At 42.4% G+C, this 24,964-nt stretch overlaps 1 protein-coding gene across 6 annotated transcripts in view; it reads right to left on the bottom strand.

Annotated features, from left to right (window-relative positions):
* The window catches only part of CEP350 (centrosomal protein 350), a 101,363-nt gene that overhangs the window by 59,583 nt on the left and 16,816 nt on the right, over positions 1 to 24,964 (bottom strand). For all 6 annotated transcript variants that reach the window (XM_077453088.1, XM_077453089.1, XM_077453092.1 and 3 more), the window contains exons 4-14: positions 20,989 to 21,100; positions 18,349 to 18,514; positions 17,580 to 18,049; positions 15,324 to 15,437; positions 12,617 to 12,727; positions 10,498 to 10,803; positions 9,599 to 10,218; positions 7,172 to 7,293; positions 4,208 to 5,163; positions 3,947 to 4,097; positions 233 to 378 (exon numbers count right to left, since the gene is read on the bottom strand). In XM_077453088.1, the coding sequence (XP_077309214.1) occupies positions 233 to 378; positions 3,947 to 4,097; positions 4,208 to 5,163; positions 7,172 to 7,293; positions 9,599 to 10,218; positions 10,498 to 10,803; positions 12,617 to 12,727; positions 15,324 to 15,437; positions 17,580 to 18,049; positions 18,349 to 18,514; positions 20,989 to 21,100 (3,274 nt within the window). The remainder of the gene's footprint in view (positions 1 to 232; positions 379 to 3,946; positions 4,098 to 4,207; positions 5,164 to 7,171; positions 7,294 to 9,598; positions 10,219 to 10,497; positions 10,804 to 12,616; positions 12,728 to 15,323; positions 15,438 to 17,579; positions 18,050 to 18,348; positions 18,515 to 20,988; positions 21,101 to 24,964) is intronic.

Raw genomic sequence — 24,964 nt, 5'->3', positions numbered from 1 at the left:
CTTGAAAAAAGTTCCTGGTTAAATCAACAGTCAAGACCTGCAGCAGAACTGAGCTTTATCGAATTGTAAGAAACTCTAAAGTGTTAGACCCCTTTCACACTGGAGCTCATTTCACTTTAGGTCTGCTTTCAGCACAGAGACAACAGCAGAAGATAAAAGCTAGGGAACACAATTCCGACTATACACTTATTAGCAAAAACAAAACAACAAAAAAACAAACAAACAAACTTACTCTTTGAACTTCCTCTATGGGAGGAAACTGATAAAGGAGATGAAGCAACAGAGGAAGGCTGTGAAGAGTGAGATGATGCTCCTTCACTTCTAGACTTGACAGATGACAGTTCCTCCTTGGCACTGGAAGCACTGATATCCACACTACTAAAAAAAGGAGAAATAAAAAAAATAGATTGAACAGTAGTCATTGTCAAAGTAGAAAAAGACCAAGGAAAAAAATGTGCATACAGTGTTAACCACCTCAATACAGGGCTCTTACACCCCCTTCCTGCCCAGGCCATTTTTCAGCTTTCAGCGCTGTCACACTTTGAATGACAATTGTGCGGTCATGCTACACTGTAACCATGTGAAATTGTTATTTTCTTCACACAAATAAAGCTTGCTTTTGGTGGTAATCACTTTGGGGGCTTTTTTTTGGAAAAAAAATAAAAGACCAAAAATGTACACACAAAAAAAAAAAAAGTTTTTCTTAGTTTGGCAGGAAATTTGGGAAATAAGTAATTTTTCTCCTTCACCGACGGGCGCCGATGAGGTGGCACTGGTGGGCAATGATGGGTGGCATTCATGGGCAGCAGTGATTAGCACTGATGGGCAGCACCGACTGGCATCACTAATGGCCACTGATTGTTGGCACAGATTGCGGGCAATTGAGGGCACAGATTGGCACTGACTGCTGGCACTTAATTGTAATCAGAGTACTGATGATCAGTGCCCCGATTACAGACCTAGCTGTTCCCTGTGAGGAGATGCCGCTGATCAGCTCTCCTCACACTCTGTCTGTGTGAGGCGAGGAGCACCGATTACTGGTATCTGTGTTCACATGTTATCGGCTGCGATTGGACACAGCCGATTACATGGTTAAAGTGGCTTTTTACACAAAATCTGGGTCGCGCCGGTTCCTAGCAACACAGCGCAGCTGCGATCGCCGCACGAGAGCGGTCGTTCTGGAAGGCCATCATATGACGTCCTCCCAGAACGAGCGCTACACCACCCAATTATCATTGGACGGTGGGTGGGCATCAAGTGGTTAAAGTGATACTACTAGTATTTTTTTTTAGTTTAAAAACAACAAAAAAAAAAAAAACACACACGTTATCCTCCTCTTTTCAGGTCCCTCTCTCCTGTCGAATACCCCTACAGCAAGAAGCTTGCTATGGGGACACCAGAGCTGAGCCGCTGCCTGTGTGTCCATTAAGATACAGAACACCAGCGAGGCTCCGAAACATGTAGTCTTGCATATTAGATAATATTTATTAAAAAAAACATATTGTTGGTGACTATTAAGTAGGATGTGATGATGATGTTCTAGGAATTTCCCTTCTGGTCTGCAGTTTAATGTAAGGCTGTTGGCAATTTTTAAGCTTTTAGTATTGCACTGCATTAAATAAAGGTAATTGTGTTTTTAATTGTATGGAGGGGGGGGGGGGGGGGGGGGAAGTAAAATTTAAAATAAAAGAATATCACCTACATCAAAGTTTGATTGATCTAGGTCAGTGTTTGTGTCAGGTAAGGGTTGAAGATCAGGGTCAGTGCATTTTTTAAAATTAGCATCAGTGTGCTTTGGTTGGGTGCTAAGCAAAATGCGCACTATTGCTTCTGGGGTGTACTACAGCATACAAATAACATACACATATGAAGTATTGTTGTGACCGTCAGGAGAATCTATTTTGGGTTGTCCATTGGTGGTAAGTTATAGTAATAGCAAGAAATATAAAGCTAGATTTAAAAAAATAAGATTTCTATTTTGGGCCAAGGTATAATACACCTGGATGCACATATTAGTTGTGTCGTGGGTTATTACATTGGCGTGCGGCACCAGCTGGACTGGAACATCAAGAGAGCTGCAGCGCCACAGTGATTGATGATCATTTAATTAAGTGAACAAGTACTCATGCTGTGGGGGTTTTAATCAGTGCAATCTATAGCTGTTTGTGTTGGACTCTGATAATGATAAGACATGTCTCACTGGTATGGCATTTAAACATAGCGACTCAAGGGAGTAGAGGCCCAATAACTATGGGAGGCAAGAACACAACTGCAAGCACCCCATGAAGTCTAGATCAGATACACAAGTAGAAGACCTAATGTGTGATGCAGTTTTGGAAGTGCCTGTTCACATGGAGATTGCAGAATCTAACCACAAATATTAATGGTAAAATATAATCAAACAAAGTCTGCTGATTAAAATATCTCATTAGTGAACTTTTATGTAACAGAACGGAATAGTAAATAGCAAGATCAGAAGCCTGATTATTTCACAACTTAGTGTTAGATGTTGACTGATCCCTTGACACCCAGGGCAGCAGTAAAAAGTGCTGGGGATTTAAGAGGTTAAAGTTCTACTTGAAGAATTAACTTCAATAGTTGAAGTTGGTTTAAATGTTTTTTTAAGATGGCAAAAACGAATAATCAATAGGTTTATATTTTAACCTTATCAAAATGTATGATGTCATGCATATTTCAAAGTGTATGCCTAATGTATACATTTTATTTTTGTTTTTAAATCATTTTGAATTATACATTTTAAATCAGGGGTTGACAAATTTGCTTGGAATCTAGGAGCCAGCTAAAAAAGTTAGGAGCCAGGTCCGTGACGGCGATCTGGACCTGTCCCTGGCCTGACACGGAGACGAGTGAGGGGAAGATAGCGCCTCCAGCCCCCCCACCTGTCTCCAAGTCATTGCCCATAGCTCTTAGAGGGACATTTTATTTGTTTTATTTTTTTCAAATGCCGATTTTTTTTTAAATTGCATTTTAGTGTAAATATGAGATGTGAGGTCTCTCTGACCCCATATCTCATATATAAGAGGACCTGTCATGCTTTTTTCTATTACAAGGGATTTTTACATTCCTTGTAATAGGAATAAAAGTGACACACATTTTTTTTTTAAAAGAACAGTGAAAAAAAATAAAAATAAAAGTTAAAATAAGAAAAAAAAATTTTTTTTAAATGCGCCCTGTCCCGCCAAGCTTGCGTGCAGAAGCGAACGCATATATGAAAGCAATGTTCAAACCACATGTGAGGTATCGCTGCGATCGGTAGAGTAAGAGCAATAATTCTAGCCCTAGACCTTCTCTGTAACTCAAAACGTGCAACCTGTAGAATTTTTTAAACGTCGCCTATGGAGATTTTAAAGGGTAAAAGTTTGTCGCCATTCCATGAGCGGGCACAATTTTGAAGCATGACATGTTGGGTATCAATTTACTCGGCGTAACATTATCCTTCACATTATAAAAAAAATTGGGCTAACTTTACTGTTGTCTTATTTTTTTTTTATTAAATAAATTATTTTTTCCCCAAAAAAAAGTGTGCTTGTAAGTACGCTGTGCAAATATGGTGTGACAGACATTATTGCAACGACCACCATTTTACTCTCTAGGGTGTTAGAATAAAAAAGGAAAAAAAAAAGTGTGTGTGTGTATATGTATATATATATATGTATGTATATATATATATATATATATATATATATATATATATATATATATATATATATATGTAATGTTTAGGTGTTCTAAGTAAATGGAAGGAGATCCATTAGCATTAATGGTTGTAATTCCAACGGCCACCTCCACGGAGACAGGATACCCCCAGCTGTGCTGCCCCAGTCGCTAATTCTAGTCGCCAATGCAACCTGGCGCCCGGGTTTTGTCGAGCCCTGTTTTAAATTATTTAGTATAAACGGATAATAATTGTATAAAGAAGTCAAACCTTCGTTGAGCAGACTTCTGAGAGTCTAGGGCCGATTCATTAGCTTGGGATGAAACAAAATCATCTGCATAGGAGATGCTGTTCTGAGGACTGGTTGCTGAATGCACAGGCTGAATATCTGGTACATTCTCTTCAGTATTTTCATTTAGCTCTGTTTAAAAATAAATAAATAAATAAATAAAACAACTATATACAAAAATGCATTTCACACGCTTAAAAAATAAAAAAATAAATAAAAAAAAAAGGTTGTAGTATCCTCACCTTTGCCATAATGCTGGTAAGATCTGGTAAAGATGTTTATGACACTGTGCGGACTTCCCTTGGCCAACTCCTCCCAAGGATCTGGTCTAATGCTAGACGTTGGCAAAGGTAGGTACTTATCAGCCTCCCTCTGGAACTCGGAAAGTGGTGCAAAAGATTTGGTGTCCCTGATGCAGAACTCTTTATTTTTAAGCGTTTCGGCTGGATTGGGTTGTGACTCATGTTTAAGAACACCCTCCCCTTCAGAAAAACTGGCATCACTCAATATTGGCCCTTCACTAATAGAGCTGGTGCTAGAGTTGGGTGACAGAGAGGTTTTCTTTGACATTTCAGAAGGTCTTGTAGATGTTTCATGTTTTTGCACAGGCAATTTTTCTTCCTGTCCAGCATTGCATGTCCCCAGCGAGGTGGACTTGGGAGGAATAAGCTCCTCAGGATGTTTCCTGTAGAGATGGTTTGCCCCAGGAAGGTCATCCTGGGAGAAGTTACTTGAACACGTGCGCAACATTTTCTGCATCCTACTGGAGAAAACATCCTCTCGGCTTTCTCGTTCCGGTGGACTATCCGGCTTTTTCCAAGCTGCTTTTATTGGCTGTCTTGGCTCTGTATCTACAGACCAAGCAGATGGATAGTTAAGTGCACCACCAGCTAACTTTTTAGCTTCATTTTCAATTCTAGAAGACAGTGATACTGCTGTTGCTTTTAAAGATTCTATGCGATCTAGATTACTCTTAAAATCGGTGGATGGTTTTCCGGCACTTGCATTGTGATTGGATGGAAATACATTTGTAGAACTTTTCCAGTTGCTGAACAGCGATTCCAAGTCTTTAGGAAGGGCAAGATACTGAGGAAGAATTCCAGCTCCCCCTGGTGTCTGGCCATAATAATGAGGTAATAAACTTTCTGAGGTCAGCCTGTCTGGTTGAGGATAGATTGAGGTCTCTACAAGGTCATTCCTTTTAGAAAAAAAGAAGAAGAACAAATAAAAAATAATTTCCAAAAAATGAAATAGAACATTAAAATAGGAAAAAGTGGAAGTTTATCTTCAGGCATATTTTCAGAAAATCCCCCTATGCGATTCTATAACCTATGGACAGTATATACACCATATCTCCCAGTCTAAATGCAGCTCTTCAGAAAGAACACTGGCCCCCTTATTCCAGTTTGTCCTACCATTTGAATGATGGCCTGACTTTTACAATAATGTGCACCCTAGTGTGCGCTCCAGGCCAGACTGCAAACATATGCAATGCATTCCACTCCAATTAAGGCTTGATAGTGGCTGCTCCAATAGTTTTTAAATTCTGCTCGTGCACAGTGCATGAACTCCTTCTGTAGCTGAGCCCTGAACTGAGGGGGGGAGAATTATGTTGAAATGCAGCCCATTCTACAATGGCTGGGTAAAGAGAAATAAGGAGTCGTCAGTTTTTCTGGAGAGGACCCCCAACATTTGCACCAGGAATGGTTGGACGTTCACCATTTAACAGGAGGATCTATGTATGTACTATTCATTAGATATAGATTTGCATGAGGGGGTTTTCAGAAAATCTGCCAGAAGTTGAACTTACACAGAAAAGTTTTTTACCCATGCACAGCCATTAAAGTTGCTGAAGTGCCTTGGGAACCCTGAAGTGCATGACATGCCGTTATATAAAAATTAGACTTCAGTGACAATAAGACTTTCAAACTCCAGCCTACCCACATGCCACACTCTGATATTCATCCCTCAGAGTGATGGTCAGCCTCATGGACCAAAAGGGAGTTGCAGGAGATGGGGATAATTGAGGTGTCCCAGGGCGTTTCAGCGACAATATTTAGGAGAATACAATACTCGTAGGTGTCTGTTTTAAAACCCTGCTGTCAAGTTTATTTGTTTTTCCGGCGATGACATGTTTACGTTAAAGTGCCTATAGTTTGAGGAGAGTGATTAGGCTTGATCCAATGGTCCGAGAAAAACCCCTTGGCTAGATGTGAAGTAAATAAAAAATAAAATAATCTTCTATTTATTTTATTATTTTGGTAAAACATCTTATGATTTCATATATTGTTTCAAACAATTATCGGAGAAAATCCATAGGGGTTCTATGACTAAGTTGGGGGGGGGGGGGGGGCAGGGCAAAAGATGTCAGAGGGCATGGCTTAGGAAGGACCAAGGCTGAGGCTGCTTCTTACTACCAACATATTCTGGGCTGCCGGGAACGCGGTATCTCTACATTGTACAGATATTAAGTCTTGAGTGCGCATACAGATGCTGGAAAATAACTTCTATACCAGTAATCAGCTTCACTGCACAGATTCACACTCCATTCAAAGTTCTCATATTTAAACTGAAGCCCTGATGAAGGGGGTGTTCCTCTGACCCCCGAAACACATTGGCTATCTTTTAGTACAATACCAATAAATGAAATTGGGCTTCTTTTGGTTTGGCACTGCTTTTTGCTACACTTATTGTACCATGTGCCAAGGTTGGCGCTGAATGTAGGATCCAGTGGCCAAAGCAAACATTACATGCTGGCCCCTACTGTTTCCGGATCCTCGAACAATTCTTAAGATGTACATTGAGGGCAACCAATCTGGAAATTACTAGTTAGCCGTGAAGCTTTAAGCAGTTGGGCATCAATAGAATGTCAGTCAAAGCAGCAAAGAGAAAGAAAGAAAAAAAAAAAAAAAAGGTACAGAAACTTCTCCATCAGGTCCATCACCTAAGAACACTAGCAAAATACTGGAGCCCCGGGTTATAGGAGCGTGCACTGAGAAGCACTCCCAGCAAAGATTTTTACCATTGTTATAGCGGCATACTGTATAATGATCTATGACTACAAGTCCTGTATGATTAAGATAAACAAAATACTAGATTATATGGAAGCAGGGAAATGCATTTCCATGTGCCCCTCACTTTAAAGGCTAGTAAATTTTTGTTCAGCTTGCTAAAAAACAAATATTGGAAGAATAGAAATGACTCACCTGAGTAGAGGCTGCAGAGGTTCAGAGAGAGAGAGGTCACTACTGGAGGAGGCACTATGAGGTCTCTCCTGGCCCTTATTCTCTTTGTCCGACTCACCCGAAGGCTGATACAAAGGATTTGTCTTTATTGAAAACAAAAATAAAAATACACAAAATGTAATATTTGCACTCTGCATATGCTGCAGTATACAATGTAAGCAGGTTTCTTATAAAAGTGAAAACATTTTTGGTTAAGTACATTTACAAGTACACTATAACAATGCAGCAATAAACATTAAATTGGAAAAAGAAAAACAGTTATGGCCACAGTAATAAAATGTAAAGTATTTTGTTTATATTATATGCACACGCACACACACACACACTGTCTCTCATAAAAGTGAGTGCACCACTCACATTTTTGTAAATCTTTTAATCATATCTTCATGTGACAACACTGAAGAAATGACACTCCTGACGCTACAATGTAAAGTAGTGAGTGTACAGCTTGTATAACAGTATAAATTTGCTGTTCCCTCAAAATAACTCAACACACAGACATGGCAACAGTACTCTCCTAAGTGAAAATGTCAAAATTGGGTCCAATTAGCCATTTTTCCTCCCTGATGTCATGTAACTCGTTAGTGTTACAAGGCTTCAGGTGTGAATAAGGAGCAGGTGTGTTAAATTTGGTGTGATCGCTCTCATACTGGTCACTGGAAGTTAAACATGGCACCTCTATGCTCTACATAAAGATGACCTAGGCTATAAGAAGATTGCCAAGACCCTGAAACTGAGCTGCAGCACGGTGGCCAAGACCATACAGCAGTTTAACAGGACAGATTCCACTCAGAACAGGCTTCGCCATGGTAGAGTAAAGAAGTTGAGTGCACATGCTCAGCGTCATATCCAGAGGTTGTCTTTGGGAAATAGACGTATGAGTGCTACTAACATTGCTGCAGAGTTTGAAGGGGTGGAGGGTCAGCCTGTCAGTGCTCTGACCATACACTGCATCAGTCTGCATGGCTGTCATCCCAGAAGGAAGCCTCTTCTAAAGACAACGCACAAGAAAGCCCGTAAACAGTTTGCTGAAGACAAGCAGACTAAGGACATGAATTACTGAAACCACGTCCTGTGGTCTGATGAGACCAAGAAAAACGTATTTGGTTCAGATGGTGTCAAAACATATGTGACGCAAGCAGGCGAGGCGTACAAAGACAAGTGTTTTGCCTACAGTCAAGCATGGTGGTGGGAGTGTCAGTATCTGGGGCTGCATGATTGCTGCTGGCACTGGAGAGCTACAGTTCATTGAAGGAATCATGAATAGCAACATGTACTGTGACCTACTGAACCAGAGCATGATCCCCCTCCCTTCAGAGACTGGGCTGCAGGGCAGTATTCCAACATGATAATGACCCAAAAACACACCTCCAAGTTGACCACTTGCTAAAGAAGTTGGGGGTAAAGGTGATGGACTGGCCAAGAATGTCTCCAGACCTAAACCCTATTGAGCATCTGTGGGGCATCCTCAAACGGAAAGTAGAAGAGTGCAAGGTCTCTAACATCCACCAGATCCATGATGTCATCATGGAGGAGTGGAAGAGAACTCCAGTGGCAATCTGTGGAAGCTCTGGTGCATGCCATGCCCAAGAGGGTTAAGGCAGTGCCGGAAAATAATGGTGGTCACACAACATCTTGACATTTTGTGCCCAATTTGGACATTTTAACTTAGGGATGTACTCACTTTTGTTTCCAGTGGTTTAGACATTAATGTCCGTGTGTTGAGGGGACCTATTCATTTGGGTGAAGTCAGGTGATTGGGGTTCTGTGCCACCTGGATGGCTGTGTGGGTGGACGTGTGTTGTACTGCCCTGGGCCATTAGGCCAGACCCTGAGGCCTATCCCGGGACATCCGGCTGCAAGGCTGTCTGAGGGCCTATCCAGAAGCAAGAGAGGAATTCAGGGGTTGGGATTGCAGCTTGCAATCCAATCAAAAGTAACTGTTCTGCCAGCCGGAGAACCTGTCATGGTCCGAGGTAGAGGGGAAGCTGTTGCCACTAAGGGACCATCTGCCTTATTAGCAGGGACCACAGCGAGTTGCTGAAGCAAGTACCAGAGCAGTATTTTCACCAACCGGAGACAGTGAAGAATAGGGAAAACGTCAGGTGTCAAGCCGGGGACCCAGTTAGTGGAGGTGTCACTTGCAGAGCAGCCTTGTGTGCCAAGCCAGGGAGCGAGCAGGCCAGTGGGGTGACACTTCAGCATCTGTGAATGCCAAGCTAGGGACCAAGCAGAGACGTAAGGGTGACACTTGAGCAAGATACTCAGTGAGAAAACTGGAAAAGCTCAGGAGATCCAGTGGCTATGGGTCTAGGTGAGAGCCCAGTTGAGTGAAGATCTAAAAAGGAGATTGTGGAGGAAGTGAATTAATTTCACATAAAAACCCACCTGCTTTTCCTGTATTGCGACTTCCGGCCAGGCTTGTCCTAGCAGCAGCTTGGTGTAAGTATCGTTTTGTCGCCGTGCATTTGGCTCTAAAGACTTGCTTGATGCAGTGTCCTGTGCATCCTTCTCATACTGTCCAATGGATGCACTTTTAGCTTTGCTAAAAGCCTCCTTTTGTTTTTGATACAATTCTTGCAGGCGCTTGTTCTTCTGTTCCTCAGCTTGCCGCTGGGCCTCTCTTTCTTCATGCTGTCTCTTTTTCCTCTCCTCCTGTTGCCGCATAATATATAAGCGTACCTGCTCAGTGTCATAATGCCTTCTTTTCAAAGAGATATGTGGCTCTTCAGAAACCTGTCCCTTTTCAGGCTTCCTTTTGGTGGGGCTGTGGCTTCTGTTACGGACCTGTTTAGTGCCATCAACTGCACTGTCCAACTGCAGATCTTCTAAAATCCCCCTGATTTCCATTGGAAGAAAATCTTTTCTCACCTCCGATGATTCAGCCTTGACTTTCTGCTTCTCTGCAGTCTGTGACTTTTTGTTATTGTTTGAACCATTTGTGTTGTTAGTTTGGCCCCTAGAAGAATTCTCAGCAGGATGCGACTCAGAACGACTTGAAGAGTGAGCTAGAAATGTGAAAATATAAAAGTATTAAAAGGGTTGACCACTAGGAGCTAGGTCTCTGCACTCAAGTTTTCAGCTCTCTCTGCTATTGTGGATTTTACAAGAGAAGTGGCATTCTAAGGGATTCCTAATTTGGATGCATTTCTAAAATAGCACTGAGACTCTCACATTTTGCAGTAGGAAGAATCATATTCTGTAGCTATTAAAATGACATTTCTGGCAAATATTTCTTCTTTCGGGTAAAACAAAAAAAAAAAAGAAGATTGGTAGAACCCACCAACCTGATTTATTAGTCCTGTCCTGGTTCTCAATAGGTGGTTCTTTAGAAGAGGATCTTTTGCCAGTATGTCGATCACTTGACTTTGAACGCCCTTTTCTCTGTTGACCATCGGATGCCATTCTTCTCTCTATGCTCCGCTCTTTGGATGCTGACCTTTTATCCATTGCTGTGTTTGTGGAAGAAGTCTGTTTATTTGTCTGATCATTAGACTGAGACTTTGCTTCTTTCTCAACCTTGGGCGCAGGACCCAAGATTTGTTTTACCAGTTTTTGACCATCTCTCCATGAAGATGTACTAATGAGGTGTCCTAAATCACAAAATACAAGGAAAAAGTAATCAATGACACAATATAGTTACTAACAAAAGAGGGGTGTAACCTGACCACCACCACAATTACTAATCACTTTTTTCTTCTAGATTATCATGATCTAAACACTCTCTCTCTACACATGGGGAACGTGTCATGTCGACCTGGTCTGCCTTTGGGCTCTCTTTTTGGTCTGGTCGGGGAGGGACACCCCACCTCAGCCCTGGGAGAGACACAATCTGTCTGAGGCCCCTCCTCCCTTGATATCAGCAGGGCACAGTTCACAGTTTACTTGAGAGTATAGACTCTTTGCTCCCTAACAGCTTTTTCTCCCTTTTCAAAGAATAGCATTCATTAACTTAGATCTTTTGCATTTATAGCTCCATCTTTGCACCCAACTTGTGATGAATGGTAAAGAGTCATGAAACGCGTAGGCGTTTTTAGGGTGCCCTGACAGGGTCAGAGTATCATCTAATTTTATTGGTCTGTATATACTAATTACCATAGAAGTCCGACGTCATGTATGTGTACATGGCAGCTCTTTTGCATATGGTTTATCACCAGCTATAAAATGCATTATGCATCTCTTGAATATGGAATGTTCCAATTTACCTGTATTTGAGCAATAAAATATTTATACTTTATGCAATATTTGTCTGTAGTGACATCCCTCAATTAAAGCCCCACAAACAAAAAGGAGGATGGAGGTTTGTCACCAGCTATAAAAAAGCATTATGTATCTCCTATATGTGGAATGTTCCAATGTCCCGATATAGAATTAACGAAATATATTTACACTATAAGCAATATCTGTCTGCAGTGTCATCCCTCATTTAAAGTCCCACTATTTTTCTCCTCTGTTTTTATACAATTACCGTATATACTCGAGTATAGGCCGACCCGAATATAAGCCGAGGCCCCCAATTTACCCCCAAAAAAACTGGCAAACTTATTGACTCGTGTATAAGCCGAGGGTGAGACATGCCTGTCCATCCCTGTGTGTGTGTCCGTCCATCCCTGTGTGTCCGTCCATCCCTGTGTGTCCGTCCATCCATCCCTGTGTGTGTGTGTCCATCCATCCATCCATCCCTGTGTGTGTGTGTCTCCATCCATCCATCCCTGTGTGTGTCTCCATCCGTGTGTGTGTGTGTGTGTGTGTGTGTGTGTGTGTGTGTGTGTGTGTGTGTGTGTGTGTGTGTGTGTGTGTGTGTGTGTGTGTGTGTGTGTGTCCAGCCTACCTTTGTCCCGAGCCTCCGTCCCGTGCCTTGCCTCCTTGCCTCCGTCCCGTGCCGTGACTTGCCTCCTTGCATCCGTCCCGTGTCGTGCCGTGCCTTGCCGCCGCCGTCCCGTCCCGTCCCGTGCCGTGCCTTCCCTTGCCTCCGTCCCGTGCCCTCTTCGTCGGCGGCCATTGTAAAGTTCAAAAGCTGCGCCGCCGCCTTCGCCTGTGATAGGCGGAACACTGAATTTCCCAGCAGCCTGTGTTCCGCCTATCACAGACGTCGTATCATCCTCGTCCGTAGTACGAGGATGATACGATGTCCGTGATAGGCGGAACACAGGCTGCTGGGAAATTCAGTGTTCCGCCTATCACAGGCGAAGGCGGAGCCGGAGGCGCGGCTTTTGAATAGAATGGCCGCTGTCTGTCTGCTCGACACGCTGATCGAGCGGGCAGACAGCGATGACTCGAGTATAAGCCGAGGGGGGCACTTTCAGCCTCAAAAAAGAGGCTGAAAATCTCGGCTTATACTCGAGTATATACGGTAAGTTATTCACGCAAATAAAGCTAATCGCAAGGAGGTTGTGTGCTACTTACCCATTTTCCCATCAGGACTTGCAGAGCCTGCCGCTCCTCCCAATCTCTGCACCTTCCTCACTGGTCTAGATGTTCTCTTCTCTTTTGTCCTTTCACTGGAAGGTGCAACATCTATGCAAACAGGAGAACAGACTATTTTCTTTTGCACGGTCAATCTCATTATTATATTAGCTTATTTTCCATTACCAATGCACAATTTTGTGATTCTTAAAGCGGATTTCCACCAGTTTTTGTGTTTATTAAAAGTGCAGCTGCTGACTATTAATAAACAGACCTGTCCCACAGTCCAGCGATGCGGCCGCCCAAAGCCTCGCTCCTCTCCCTAGCAACGGCATCACTACTGTGGGCACCCGGCTGTGGCAGCTTGCGGCTTCACAGCCGGGTGAGCACTGCCCGTCCCGAGTGGCCGGGCAATCTTCTGGGACCTATGACATGTCCCAGAAGATTGCTGGGAGGGAGGGGCCACCTAGGTAGCCTGGAGCACAAGTGGGAGCTGAGTACCTGTGAAAACTAGGTATGACATGCCAAAAGTGGCATGTCAGGATTCCCTAAAGCGGAAGTTACACTTTTGGGTGGAACTGCGCTTTAAACTACACCCACACAGATAAGATTTTAGACAGAACATACATCTAAGTGATACTTCTACAGTACTTATGCATGGTCCTATTTTTTCCAGACTCTGTGTGATTTCTAGTGCATCAAGACAGAGGTGGTGGCTGTATACTTGTTTCTGCAGGTCACAGCAATTCTAACAGGTACATATAACTATCCTTGGCAGTTACTGAACGTTTGCAAGGCTTGGGCCCCGTGCACACTAGCGTTTTGTTTAAGCTCCTAGAGGCTATTAGGCCTCTGTCACGCAAAAACATTAAGCTTCTGCAGGCAGAACACAAAATTCCTGTAGAAGCAGCATTTTAAAGCCAGTGTGCATGGAGCCTCAGCCTTTAGGAGCAGGAAAAGGAAAAAAAAAAAAAAAAAAAGGAGAAGATTTGTGTCGTCTTTTTTTCCCTTTATGCTCCTAAAAGCAACTAAAATGCTATATATCAGCATTTTTCTAACCTTTTTTGAGCTTATATAAAACTCTAGTGTGCATGGAACGTTAGAGTGATTTCATTTGGAAACTGCACAGATGTATTTGTAAGTGAGCATATGTGCGCCACTACAAACATACACACTTTATAACATGGCTTTGTATGACGTGCACTAAAGTAAAACAAAATCTTTTTTTCTTTTTCTTAGCGAAAACACACTGAAATATACACTTGCAAAATTGTATTATCTTTTCTCACTTTATCCACGCCTTATCTGGCAGAGTCTGTTTTATTACCTCTACTTAGCTTTAGTGGGAGGCAATAAAGATAGTGCTTCGGTTTAAAGCCTGGTACACACTGAGTTTTTTTGAGGTTGAACAGAAAACCCCCCAAAAACATTCATCTCCATCTGATGTTAGTACAGCAAACTCCCCCACTGAGCTGTTGTGTTTAACATTCCGATCAGTGCTCCCAGGTGATCGGAAGCTAGTTGGCTGCTGGTTTTCCAGCATGCACGTTTAGCCGGCTCTGGATGGACAGAACGTCGGCCGGTTTTTATTGAGCCGGCCTATGTCTCCCAACAATTGGCCCCCGTGTACGAGGCTTAGGGGAACTGATGTTGTAAGCATTCCCCCACAAAAAAAGTTCTCTTAACCATCTACTTTAATTCTTGTCAGGAATTAATAGTTGTTTTATCCACATCTAAGGCAGGCCATAGACCGTGTGAATTTCTTTCCTGCAACCAAGATTCCCCCATCAACACAGTCAGTGCTGACAGAAGACTCTCTCCTGGAAAAACATGGTCTTCTGGAAGCTGTCCCTGCCTGGAGAATACAGTGATTATTGCTTTTGGATATAGCAGCCGCTAGCGACAATCACAAGTAAATCCTTTAGTTCGCACTTATAGGATAAGCCAGGTAGGCATAGTTGAAGTTATTTAAAGCAGAACTTCACCCAAAAAGGTTCCATTCATCCCCCTCTTCATTTGGCATTTTTTGGGGTGGGCGGAGGGAGCAGATACCCGATTTTGACAGGTATCCGCTCCCTCACTTTCAGGCGGATCGCTGTGATGATCCAAGAGGAAGTTCGCCACCCTCCCTTCCCCCACAGGCTTCTGGGCCATAATCACAAGTCCCATAAGACTTCTGGACCATTCACAAAAAGAGTGACTTGAACATGCGCAGTTGGAAGCCAACCGTGAAGTGTCCCTATATTAATAGTAAGCAGCTACAGTATTTGTAATTGCTGACTTAATTTTTTGTAAGGAGACTGAAGCTCCTCTTTTACGAACCCCCCCCCCCCCCCCCTAAACTTTAACGTAGAACCATGATTTTTGTTAGTGATCAAAGCTACATCTAGGGAGACGTCTAAATTCCAGGCATTTCAAATTTAAATGTTTTTCTCCAAAATCTTATAGGATTTAAAACATAGGAAGTATAGCAAAACACTCAGTCAAGAGACAGCCTAAAGCTTTTTTGAGAATGCAAATGCAGGGCAAGTACCTTTTCTAAAAAGGATTTAACCATTTATACTAAACCTAGATCTTCAAGTATTCTGTGGAATTAACCTTTCACTTAGCAGTCCAGTACTGGATTTTCAAATAGGCTTTCTCCTTATTGATCCTGCAGACACAACCAAATAAACTCCATTGTTCCCGTCATATACTAAACACTCACCTTGAAATGATGGTGCCATTGTACTATGGAGCTGTGCACTAAGGTTCTGAAATTCTGCCTCCTGCCAGACTTTGCCATCTGGAGTTCGAATTTTTGTTTCTGGGGGGTTAAAACCTAGAGGGGGAAAAAAAGTTGTGCATTTTCAATGTGTGTTTTTACACAGGTCTCCACATAAGCAATAACCCAATGTAATAATGTGTAAGAGTAAAGGGAAGCAGTCTTTTTTTTTTTTTTTTTTTAAATAGTCTTATTGTAAAATCCCTTTCTCTAGGTTAATTGATCATGTTGGACTACAGGGTTTATAGCACCATCTACAGGAGGACACTAGTCAGAAACAAAAAACTTAGCACCGTCTATAGGCAGTTCTAGCTGGTATACACACCCTCTGCTATGGGCAAACCATTTAGTAAAAAAAAGCTGTACAAAAAAAAAAAAAAAAAAAAAAAACACACACAAAATAAGGGCAGGTGCTGTATCCATCAATGAACTCAGAGAAAGGGATTTTAAAAAAGGAGTAGTAAAAATTATGTTTTACTAATTGACTGATACAGATTCTTCTAATTCTCGACCACAGGGGCACCCCAAAATAGTGCCAACACGGGTTCAAACAGGAAAACACAAGCTCACCAAATCAAGGAACCCCAAAAAAAAAAAAACTCAACCAATTGCCTGCAAAACGTTGCAACCAAAACGAGTATCCAAAGATGATAAACATCCACCTTGTAAAACTTAGTAAAGGTGTGCAACGATGACCAAGTAGCCACCTTACAAATTTGAGATGCAGACACCTGATGTCGGAAAGCCCAAGAAGCACTAAGCAGCCTGTTAGAATGGGCCATAATGGGGGGGGCGAACCCCGACCATTAATGGTATAAGCATGAAATACTGTCTGGCCCACCAAGAAATGGAGGCAAAGAAGGCTGCCAGACCCTCTCTCGGCCACCCATAATTACAAAGAGAAATCAATTTCTGAAAGACAGATTACATCCAAATTGTCCAGAGTCCAGACCTCCAAGGTGTAGAGTGAAACTTTTAGGATGCGAAGGATGTGGGCATAGGTAAGGCAGGATAATGTCCTCATTTAAATGAAAGTCAGGCACCACCTTCGGAAGAAAAGGACACAGACGGAGAACCTCCTTATCCTTGTGCAAAAAAAATAAAAGAGACCAAGAGGACAAGGCCACCTGCTTTGACACTGTGTGTGGAAGTGATAGCCACCAAAAAGGCTACCTTCCAAAAGGATGCTTCTGAAGGACCGTGAGAACCAAATTCAAATCCCACGATGGCAGCGGGTAATGCACAGGAGGCGTCACATCGAACACCTTGGATTAAGGTACGAGTGCATTGCCAGAGGACGTCAAAAGAAAACCGCAAGAGCAGAAAACTGGCCTTTAATTGTACTTAAGGCAAGCCATAGGTGTACGCAGCCTATTGCATTAGGGTGTGCATCCTAATGCGCAAACAAACTTAAAGTGGATGTAAACCGATTCACGAAATTTGAAACAGGTTTGCATCCACCTTAAGGGCAGATCAGCAGTTGCCACCTCAGGAGGAGCAGGCCAGTTGTAAACGCACACCCAAGGAGACAGGAAGTCCAGGGAAAGCTGCTCTATAGCCAGCAGAGAAACCACAGAGGCAACCAGATGGTTGCTGCCATGCGGCTCCAAGAAAAGGCCACTGCAATTCCCACCGTCTAGGAGCTCACATGCTCAGGCAGGCCACCACAAGATGGTAGCCACCAGAAAACATCACATTAAAAATAAAATAATAAAAAAACGTCGTTTTGGCAGCGGTTTTAACCCCCGCTAGTGGCCGAAAAAGGGTTAAAATTGCCCACACAGCACCGCTTTGCCAGCACTGCCCCATTGTTTTCAATGAGTAGGGGCGCTTTAGGAGCGGTGAATACACTGCTCCTATAGCGCTGCAAATATGTGGCTTGCAGGACTTTTTTGTCCATCCTGCAAGCGCACCTCTCCAGTGTAAAAGCCCTCACACTGGAGACTCAGGAGAGGCACTTCACAGGCGCTATTTTTAGTGCTGTAGCACCTGTAAAGCGCATCAGTGCGAAAGTAGCCTAAAGAATAAATTGTTGCATATTACAGATCTTGGGATAATGATTTTTGCCTGGAGTTCTGCTTTAATTGGACTCATGAAAACTCAGAAGCAGATCAGTAAGATACATTAATATATGATCACCTTCTATTATAAGCACAGCTTTAGAAATCACAGAATTTTTTATTTTTTTTGCACTCATACCACGGTAAGATGGAGGTGGAGGAGCAACTGCCACTTTCCGCGTCTTTGTGCCTGCTGTAACATCTGTATGGTGAGTAGTGTTTGGGAGTCGTTCTCTGTTGTCCTTCTCCACTGACACCTCCCACTGTCGGCGAATTCGCTCTTTCAGTTTCTCCAATTTTGTGTCAGGTTGCCGCCTCTTTAGAGTCTCTAGCTTATTACTTGAAGGACTAAATGACACATGTTGCTGGGAACCTTCTGATGATTTAATTTCTCTAAAACCAGTTTGTATGTCACTGTAAGACTGCTGTAATCTCCACTCTAGAGCATCAATGGCTAGTCGGTCATTCAGATAACGTACTGAGGTCTCATCCAAAGCTGAAGTACGTGTGCTGTCAAAGTCCTTTTCCTCTTGGACACCTTTATTTGAACCAGAGAGAGGGTGCATAGGGCTTTTCTCATTTGAAGATGACAGCACGCTTGTAGCATCCCTAAAAATGACAGTGTACATTTTAGAATCAGTCTTGAGTAGTCCAGCTACTGTTAGGAAGTTAAAATGAAAACAAGGAACCTAAAGCATAGGGGGGACAAACAGTTACAAATTTAAATTAGTCTAGTCTCAAGTGAAGCGGACATCCTGTCTGAAGGATTCAGGAAGAACTGGCCAAAGGATAGAGAAAATATATATATCTCTCACACACACACACTCTTGAGATAGGTACACCTCAAGTTTAAAAACAACAAAAAAATATCAAAGCTTTCTAAAATATAGAGACTACATTGCACCTACCGATATGAGGCCAAGGGTTCCCGGAACCCAACATGACAAGAACTTTTCACATTGCTCTCCAGAGTAGTAACACGCAGTGGACTGCGAGAAGACTTTTCTCTGGTGGATTTTCTAGGGCGGGAAGACTTGCTTGGGTGACTATTTGTATCTTCAAGGTATCGTCCATCTACAGTAATAAATTAAAAAGGAAAATTACAGACAAAAAATTTTCAATATGACCTACCAATTAACAGCCTAAGATTATCCAGAACATGCCGACGGCCTTTAGTGCCAAACCCATAGCCACATGTATATGGACCCGAACCTGCGGTCAGTTTGACAGATGAGGTCTGTCACAGCTGGCAGAAACAGCTGCATCTAGTCAGGGTTTGTTCAAATGTAAACCACAGATGCACTGTAGCTGATTAATTGCTCAGAAAGCTACAACTGTAGCAAAATTGTAAAACCTTTGTGCAACCTATCACCATACAGGCAGCCACAGCGAGAAAGGTAGGGGTAAGGGGAACTGAAGGTCACAAATCAGGGAGGGAGGATGTAGCTTGGCACAGGACCACCTTCGCGTGCTGAAGCCAGAGTGAGTCCGGAGAGGCATTCCCAGGCACCTTCTAGAAATTAAATGGTAAAAAACAACAAACAGGAGTTGCTGTGCATGTGCCTGGTGGAGTGCAGAAAACACAAGGACTGAAGGGTAATAGTGGGTGGAGAGCTTTTAAACTTCTCTCTAGGCTTGCATTTCCTCTGTCCTAGAGGATGACTTAGGAAAGAAGGTGTTTTAAATTAATTCAATCAAAATGTATTTCCTATTTAAAGTAGACCTGAATGTATAACAGTTAAACACTACAGGTCGTCTTTTTGCGTTGGATAGAGTGGAGCAGAATTAGGACACTTCCCAGGTTTTTATTGCTGTTTAATGTTTTCACCTGGGGTGAAAGTGAAAGAAAATCCCATATTTTGGGCTGTCACCAGAACAAAATAGAGGGGAAGCCTTCTAATGGGAGCACTTTGGTGGGCTTTCCTCTCACTCTGTGTTGTGGCTATGGCACAGAAAGTGAAGTGAAAATTTCCCCAAATCAAAAGCCGATGGCAAAGAGAAAAAAAAAAAATTACAGGTGTTATAATCCTCCCTTACTCTATCAAAAACTAAAACGTTTGGCCTTTAGCTCTACTTTAGGAAGCAAGGGTCTGCTATGTTATAGACACATCTAGAAATGATTTGTGTGTCTAGGAAGGGACCTGAAATTTTTACTTTTTCTCTTGAGATTTTCCACAAAAAAAAAATGCACTATAGTGTCTGTGCCTCATAGTTGTATACATGGATCAGCCATAATATTATGACCACTGACAGGTAACGTGAACAACAAGGATTACCTTGTTACAATGGCACCTGAAAATGGGTGGGATATATTAAGCATTAAGTAAACCTGTTGTCCTTGATGTTGATGTATTGAAAGCTGAAAAAAAAAAAAAAAAAAATGGACAAGTGTAAGGATTTGAGTGACTTTGGCAAGGGCCAAATTGTAATGGCTAGACAACTGGGTCAGAGCATTTCCAAAACTGCAGCTCTTGTGGGTTGCTCCCAGTCTGCAGTGGTCAGGGCCTACCAAGAGTGGTCATGGGTAGCCAATGGGGTGCAACGGATCGTCACCGATCCGTGATTCGAACGGGCAGGGATTGGCTACTGATGGCTGGGTGGCAGATACCACAGCATACCTTTAGAGACCTGGTGGAGTCCATGCCTCAATGGGTCAGGGCTGTTGTGGTAACAAAAAGGGGACCTACTTTATATTAGGTGGGTAGTCATAATGGTATGGCTGATCAGTCTATCTGCAGCATTAATTTATCTAAGGTACTGTGCTTTTAAGAACTAGTCTCATGAGATTTTGCGATGCCACTACAGTAATGCTGTTTTCCTTGTCGGAGAGAAAGAATTACCTGAAGACCTGCAGTGCAGTTTCTTTATTCAATAAAAAAAAGGTACCCGTTAAGCATGATGTGTTCTTTGAAAAGTACATTGACCAACACAGAGGATGTCCTAGCAAGTTTGATAAATGATGGCCCCCATGGTCGGACACAATGCTTCATTGCTGGCATGCGGTTTTCGGTTACTATTGTTGGCTCTTGGTGTAATGTCAGAACTGATAGATTGTTACTCTGTGGCAATTTGGCTTTGTTGTATGATGTAGCTTACTGCTGTTTATATACCTTAATCATTAAAACTTCACTGATTACATAAAAAGCGCGTTTTATGTTGGGTGTATTAATAAGTACAGGACATCTCCCCAGAGCCTTTTACAGTAAACAAATGCAAAGACAAACCAGCCTGTGTGGCTTCTACAGCTGAATATTTTTCCCACAGGGAGAAATAGTGCAAGAAGTGTCACAATGAGCCTTTGTAAATGTGCAGAAGTTAAACAGATTTCCTGTTTGGAAAATTAAACCACTTTGACATGGCCAAATTAATGTGGATGATTGCCAATATCCATGGGAAGTGCATGCACTTAAAATGGCAAGACCTTGTTCTACAAATAAATTACTGCACACCATAGCAGCGGACAATATTTTAACAAGAGCGCAACGTGAAGTACAAGAGGAAGTTTTAAAACCATAGATTCGTCCATTGATCGTGGCGGCAAAACATACCCTTCCTACTTATTTTCCTAGTAGCACCAACTGGCTTCCTAGTATCCATGATGGGATCAAAAATGACACTGCTTGTGGGGGCCACATCCAGCTTGTTTTCAACGTGCCTCAGCTGAAAAGGAACAGAAAAAAAAAAAAACATTTCACAGAATAAGATCATTTATGGCAATTTTAATATTTCTCAGTGTAATTGTTAGTCATCCTGTCACAGATTGCTGTCCTGAAACCAAAATCTCCATAGTTAATAGCACCCTCATCTTCTGAACAGATGTGAGCCTAAGAGCATGAAAACAAAAAACAGTGTTGTCACTGGTTCTAGTTCCACCAATCCCAAATAAACTGGATCCTCTTCCACACAGACTCAGCAGTCCAGCCCAGAAGTCCACTTTGAAAGTCTATTGAAGCTGGCTGCAATATATTTTACAAACCTCACTTGTAAACGCTACATTCACACGGACGTTTGTGTCCAACAGCTAAACGCCACTAATGTGCACTTGAAAAAGATTTCCTGCAACACCCTATTCCTTGGGGATATAAACCACTTGAAGACCAGGTCTTTTTCTGACATGTGTTGCTTTAAATTAAAAATCAGTATTTTTACATACACACACACACACACACACACACACACACACACACACACACACACACATTTTTTTATTTTTATTTTTTTTACACACACACACACACATATACATATTTTAGCAGAGACCCTGGAGGGCAAAATGCTGTTTCAATATTTTATGTCACACTGTATTTGTGCAGCAGTCTTTCATATGCAATGTTTTTGGAAAAAATACACTTTAATTAATAAAAATAGAAAAAAAAAAGGATTTTTACAACAGCTTACCTCTAAAATCCTTTTCTTGGAGTACATCATGGGACACAGAGCCACAGTAATAAAATGTGTGAATTATATGGCACGCCCTAGACAGGAAGTTTAATTCCCCATATAACCCCTCCCCTTACCGGGAGTACCTCCGTTTTGTAGCAAAGCATTACACGTGTAACCAGAAAGAGGGGAGGGACCTCTGTGTCCCGTTATGTACTCCAAGAAAAGGATTTTACAGGTAAGCTGTTATAAAAATCCTATTTTCTTTATCATACATCACAGGACACAGAGCCACAGTAATAACTGTATGGGAAGTTCCAGAACAATGCCACCTGAGGGGAGGGGACACAAACAAAAGTAGGGTGCAGTGCGCCCAAGGGCGATATTCTCATGCCTTCTTACATCCACCTGATAGAATCTGGTGAATGTATGGACTGAAGACCAGGTTGCGGCCTTGCGGATTTGAGCCATGGAAGCTTGGGGATGCACTGCCCACGAAGCACTAACAGCCCTGGTGGAGTGCGCTTTGACCTGAAAAGATGGAACCTTCTTCTTCAAGCCATGAGCTTAAATAATTACCTGCCAAATCCATTTGGCAATAGTGGATTTCGATGCTGCCTGTCCTTTCCTAGGACCTTCAGGCAACACGGACAAAACATGTTTTTTTGAATATGAGCAGGCGCCTTCAAACCTTGACTGCTCCCACTACATCCAAAGAGCCTAGCGACTTTTCTTCCTTAGAACACCTAAGACACTGGTGAAAAAACTCCTGCTATGTGGAGGGGGTTATATGGGGAATTGAACTTCCTATGTAGGGTGTGCCAGTGTCCATCACCTAAAGGTGCCATATAACCCATACAATTATTACTGTGGCTCTGTGTCCCGTGATGTACGATAAAGAAAACAGTAAAGTTAGCACAATTTTTTGTAGAACGTGAACGCCGAGTAAATAGACACCCAACAAGTCATGCTTTAAAAATTGTGACCATTCGTGGAATGGCGTCAATCTACAGTACTTAAATATCTCCATAGGTGACAATGTAACAAAAAAAAAAAAAAAATCTCCATAGGTGTGTAGAGTTACAGAGCAGGTCTTGTGCTAGAATTATTGCACTTTAACAATCATAGCTATATCTCACATGTGTGGTTTGAACACTATTTATAATTTACAGGCGTGACTTACGCATGCATTTGCTTCTGCACGGAAGGATGGGGCGCTTTAATTTTTGTTTTCTTATAAAAACAAAATTTAGTTACACTGTCCCTTTAATAATATATATTATATAAGTGGCACACATGCGGTATTGCATGCAATCGAAGTCATTGCAGAACAAATTATCTTCATTTTCATTGACTTTTATGGGGAAACACTTTGATACGAGAGTGCTTTGGATTACAAGCATTCTTCTGGAAGGGATTATGCTCATAATCCAAGGTTCCACTAAGGAATAGGGCATGACAGGACCTCTTAATGGAGAAATCTGAAGTCCCCAGATCTCTCCTCTATGCTGGAACACCCGAGATAATAAAAACAAACAGGGTTTACATCTGCCATCACTTCCAGCCTCCGAGGGTTAAAGAGCTGGTCGTATACCATCTGGCCCACACCAAGCACCCTCCTGCAGTCTGTTGCCTATTGCTGTTACAAGGAATGTACACAGTGACAGGTACTCTTTATGGGAGGGATCTGAAGTCTATAAGACCCTGGACCCCTCCTCTGCACTTGAAAGTATTTAAAACGCCAAGATCAGCGTTTTTGAATATTTTGGATTGTGGAAAACTGGTGCCATTGGCTCCCTAGTAAACCGGAAGTGATGCCATGAAGTTGCTTTCGGGTTACCATATCCGAAATCCGATCAAACCCGATTCTGGCTTTGTTCTGGCCTGGTGCAACGGGAGAGCTCAGGCGAGTGGCGGAAGGTAGAGGGGGTGGGGGAGAATCTCCAGCTGCTTGGCCACATCGGTTGTCATTACAGGAGAGACGACTGTCGGCTCTAACAAAACGGTACCATGGTGATGCAGGCATCAATCTGGTACAACCTCTTGAAGCCAATGACATATTTGGCGGCAAGTTGTTAAACACCCAGCCCTTCCCCTTCATGTGTAGTTTTCTGAGCAAGGAGACAGAGCTGTGCAATTAATATGAATGGAGTGCAAAGCTGGTGCTTAGCATTCCGTGCCTGACCGAGAGGATAAGACTGAGGCAGATAGTAAAGGGTAATGTCAGCTGCTGCAGGTAATCAGTGGAACTGTTGAGAATGTCAGCGCAGGCCCAAACTGCCTTTCTTCCCCCTTGTACCCAGGAAAATGGCTGCAAACACACCCTATGTACAAAGCCAGCTTATTTAGAAAGAAATGGGGAACGGTATCAGTCGCTAAATGCACTGCAGCTAAACTAAACACAATGCAAGAGCGGAGAGCGCTGCTACAGACAGGCACAGCACTGGATCAAGCAAGGACTCAAGTAAGAAGAAGAGGGGGTGATACCTAAACATTGTTACCCTAATGCAGTGAAGGCATTAAAGGTAGAAAATGTTTAGGCTTTAGATCCATTTTAATAAGGCTGTAAATGTTTTACTAAGAAAAACACGTATGAAATTATATATAAAACACACACACACACACACACACACACACTAGAATGTCATAGCCTACTTTTATATTGGCACCGTGATCTAATAACACTCCTAAGCACATAAGGCTGATCTACAAAAATGAAAGGATGCCGCCCAAGTAGCATATTTGTTACAGCTCTTATATGAATCCCTGAATACTTAAGCAACATCAATTATATGACAAATACTTTTATAAAATCCTTGTGGTTATTATGAAGCATTTTTGTGATTGCACCTTTGGTGCAGTTGCTCATATATCAGAACACCCCCTGCTGTCAATCTGTACTTTATACACAGAAATGTTGCTGAATTCAGAAAAATCAAATAAAAAATAAAATAATCTTCTTGGTCCAGCCTGTGCATGTGCTTTCCAAACACATTTATTTCTCGCAGTCTATAGCAGGGGTTTGCAAACCTTCTAAACAAAGGGGCCAGTGTACTGTCCTTCAAACAGTCAGAGAGCCTTACAGTGGCCAGTGGGAGTAAACAATGCTCAATGATTGGGATCCATGGGGGAAATAGTCCCCCA

This window comes from Lithobates pipiens, unplaced genomic scaffold (assembly GCF_037356315.1).
Source record: "Lithobates pipiens isolate NorthernLeopardFrog02 unplaced genomic scaffold, aLitPip1_a1.2 Scaffold_23, whole genome shotgun sequence".
Lineage (NCBI taxonomy): Eukaryota > Metazoa > Chordata > Amphibia > Anura > Ranidae > Lithobates > Lithobates pipiens.
Note: the sequence above shows the minus strand (reverse complement) of the source record. Positions and strands in the feature narration are given on the sequence as shown.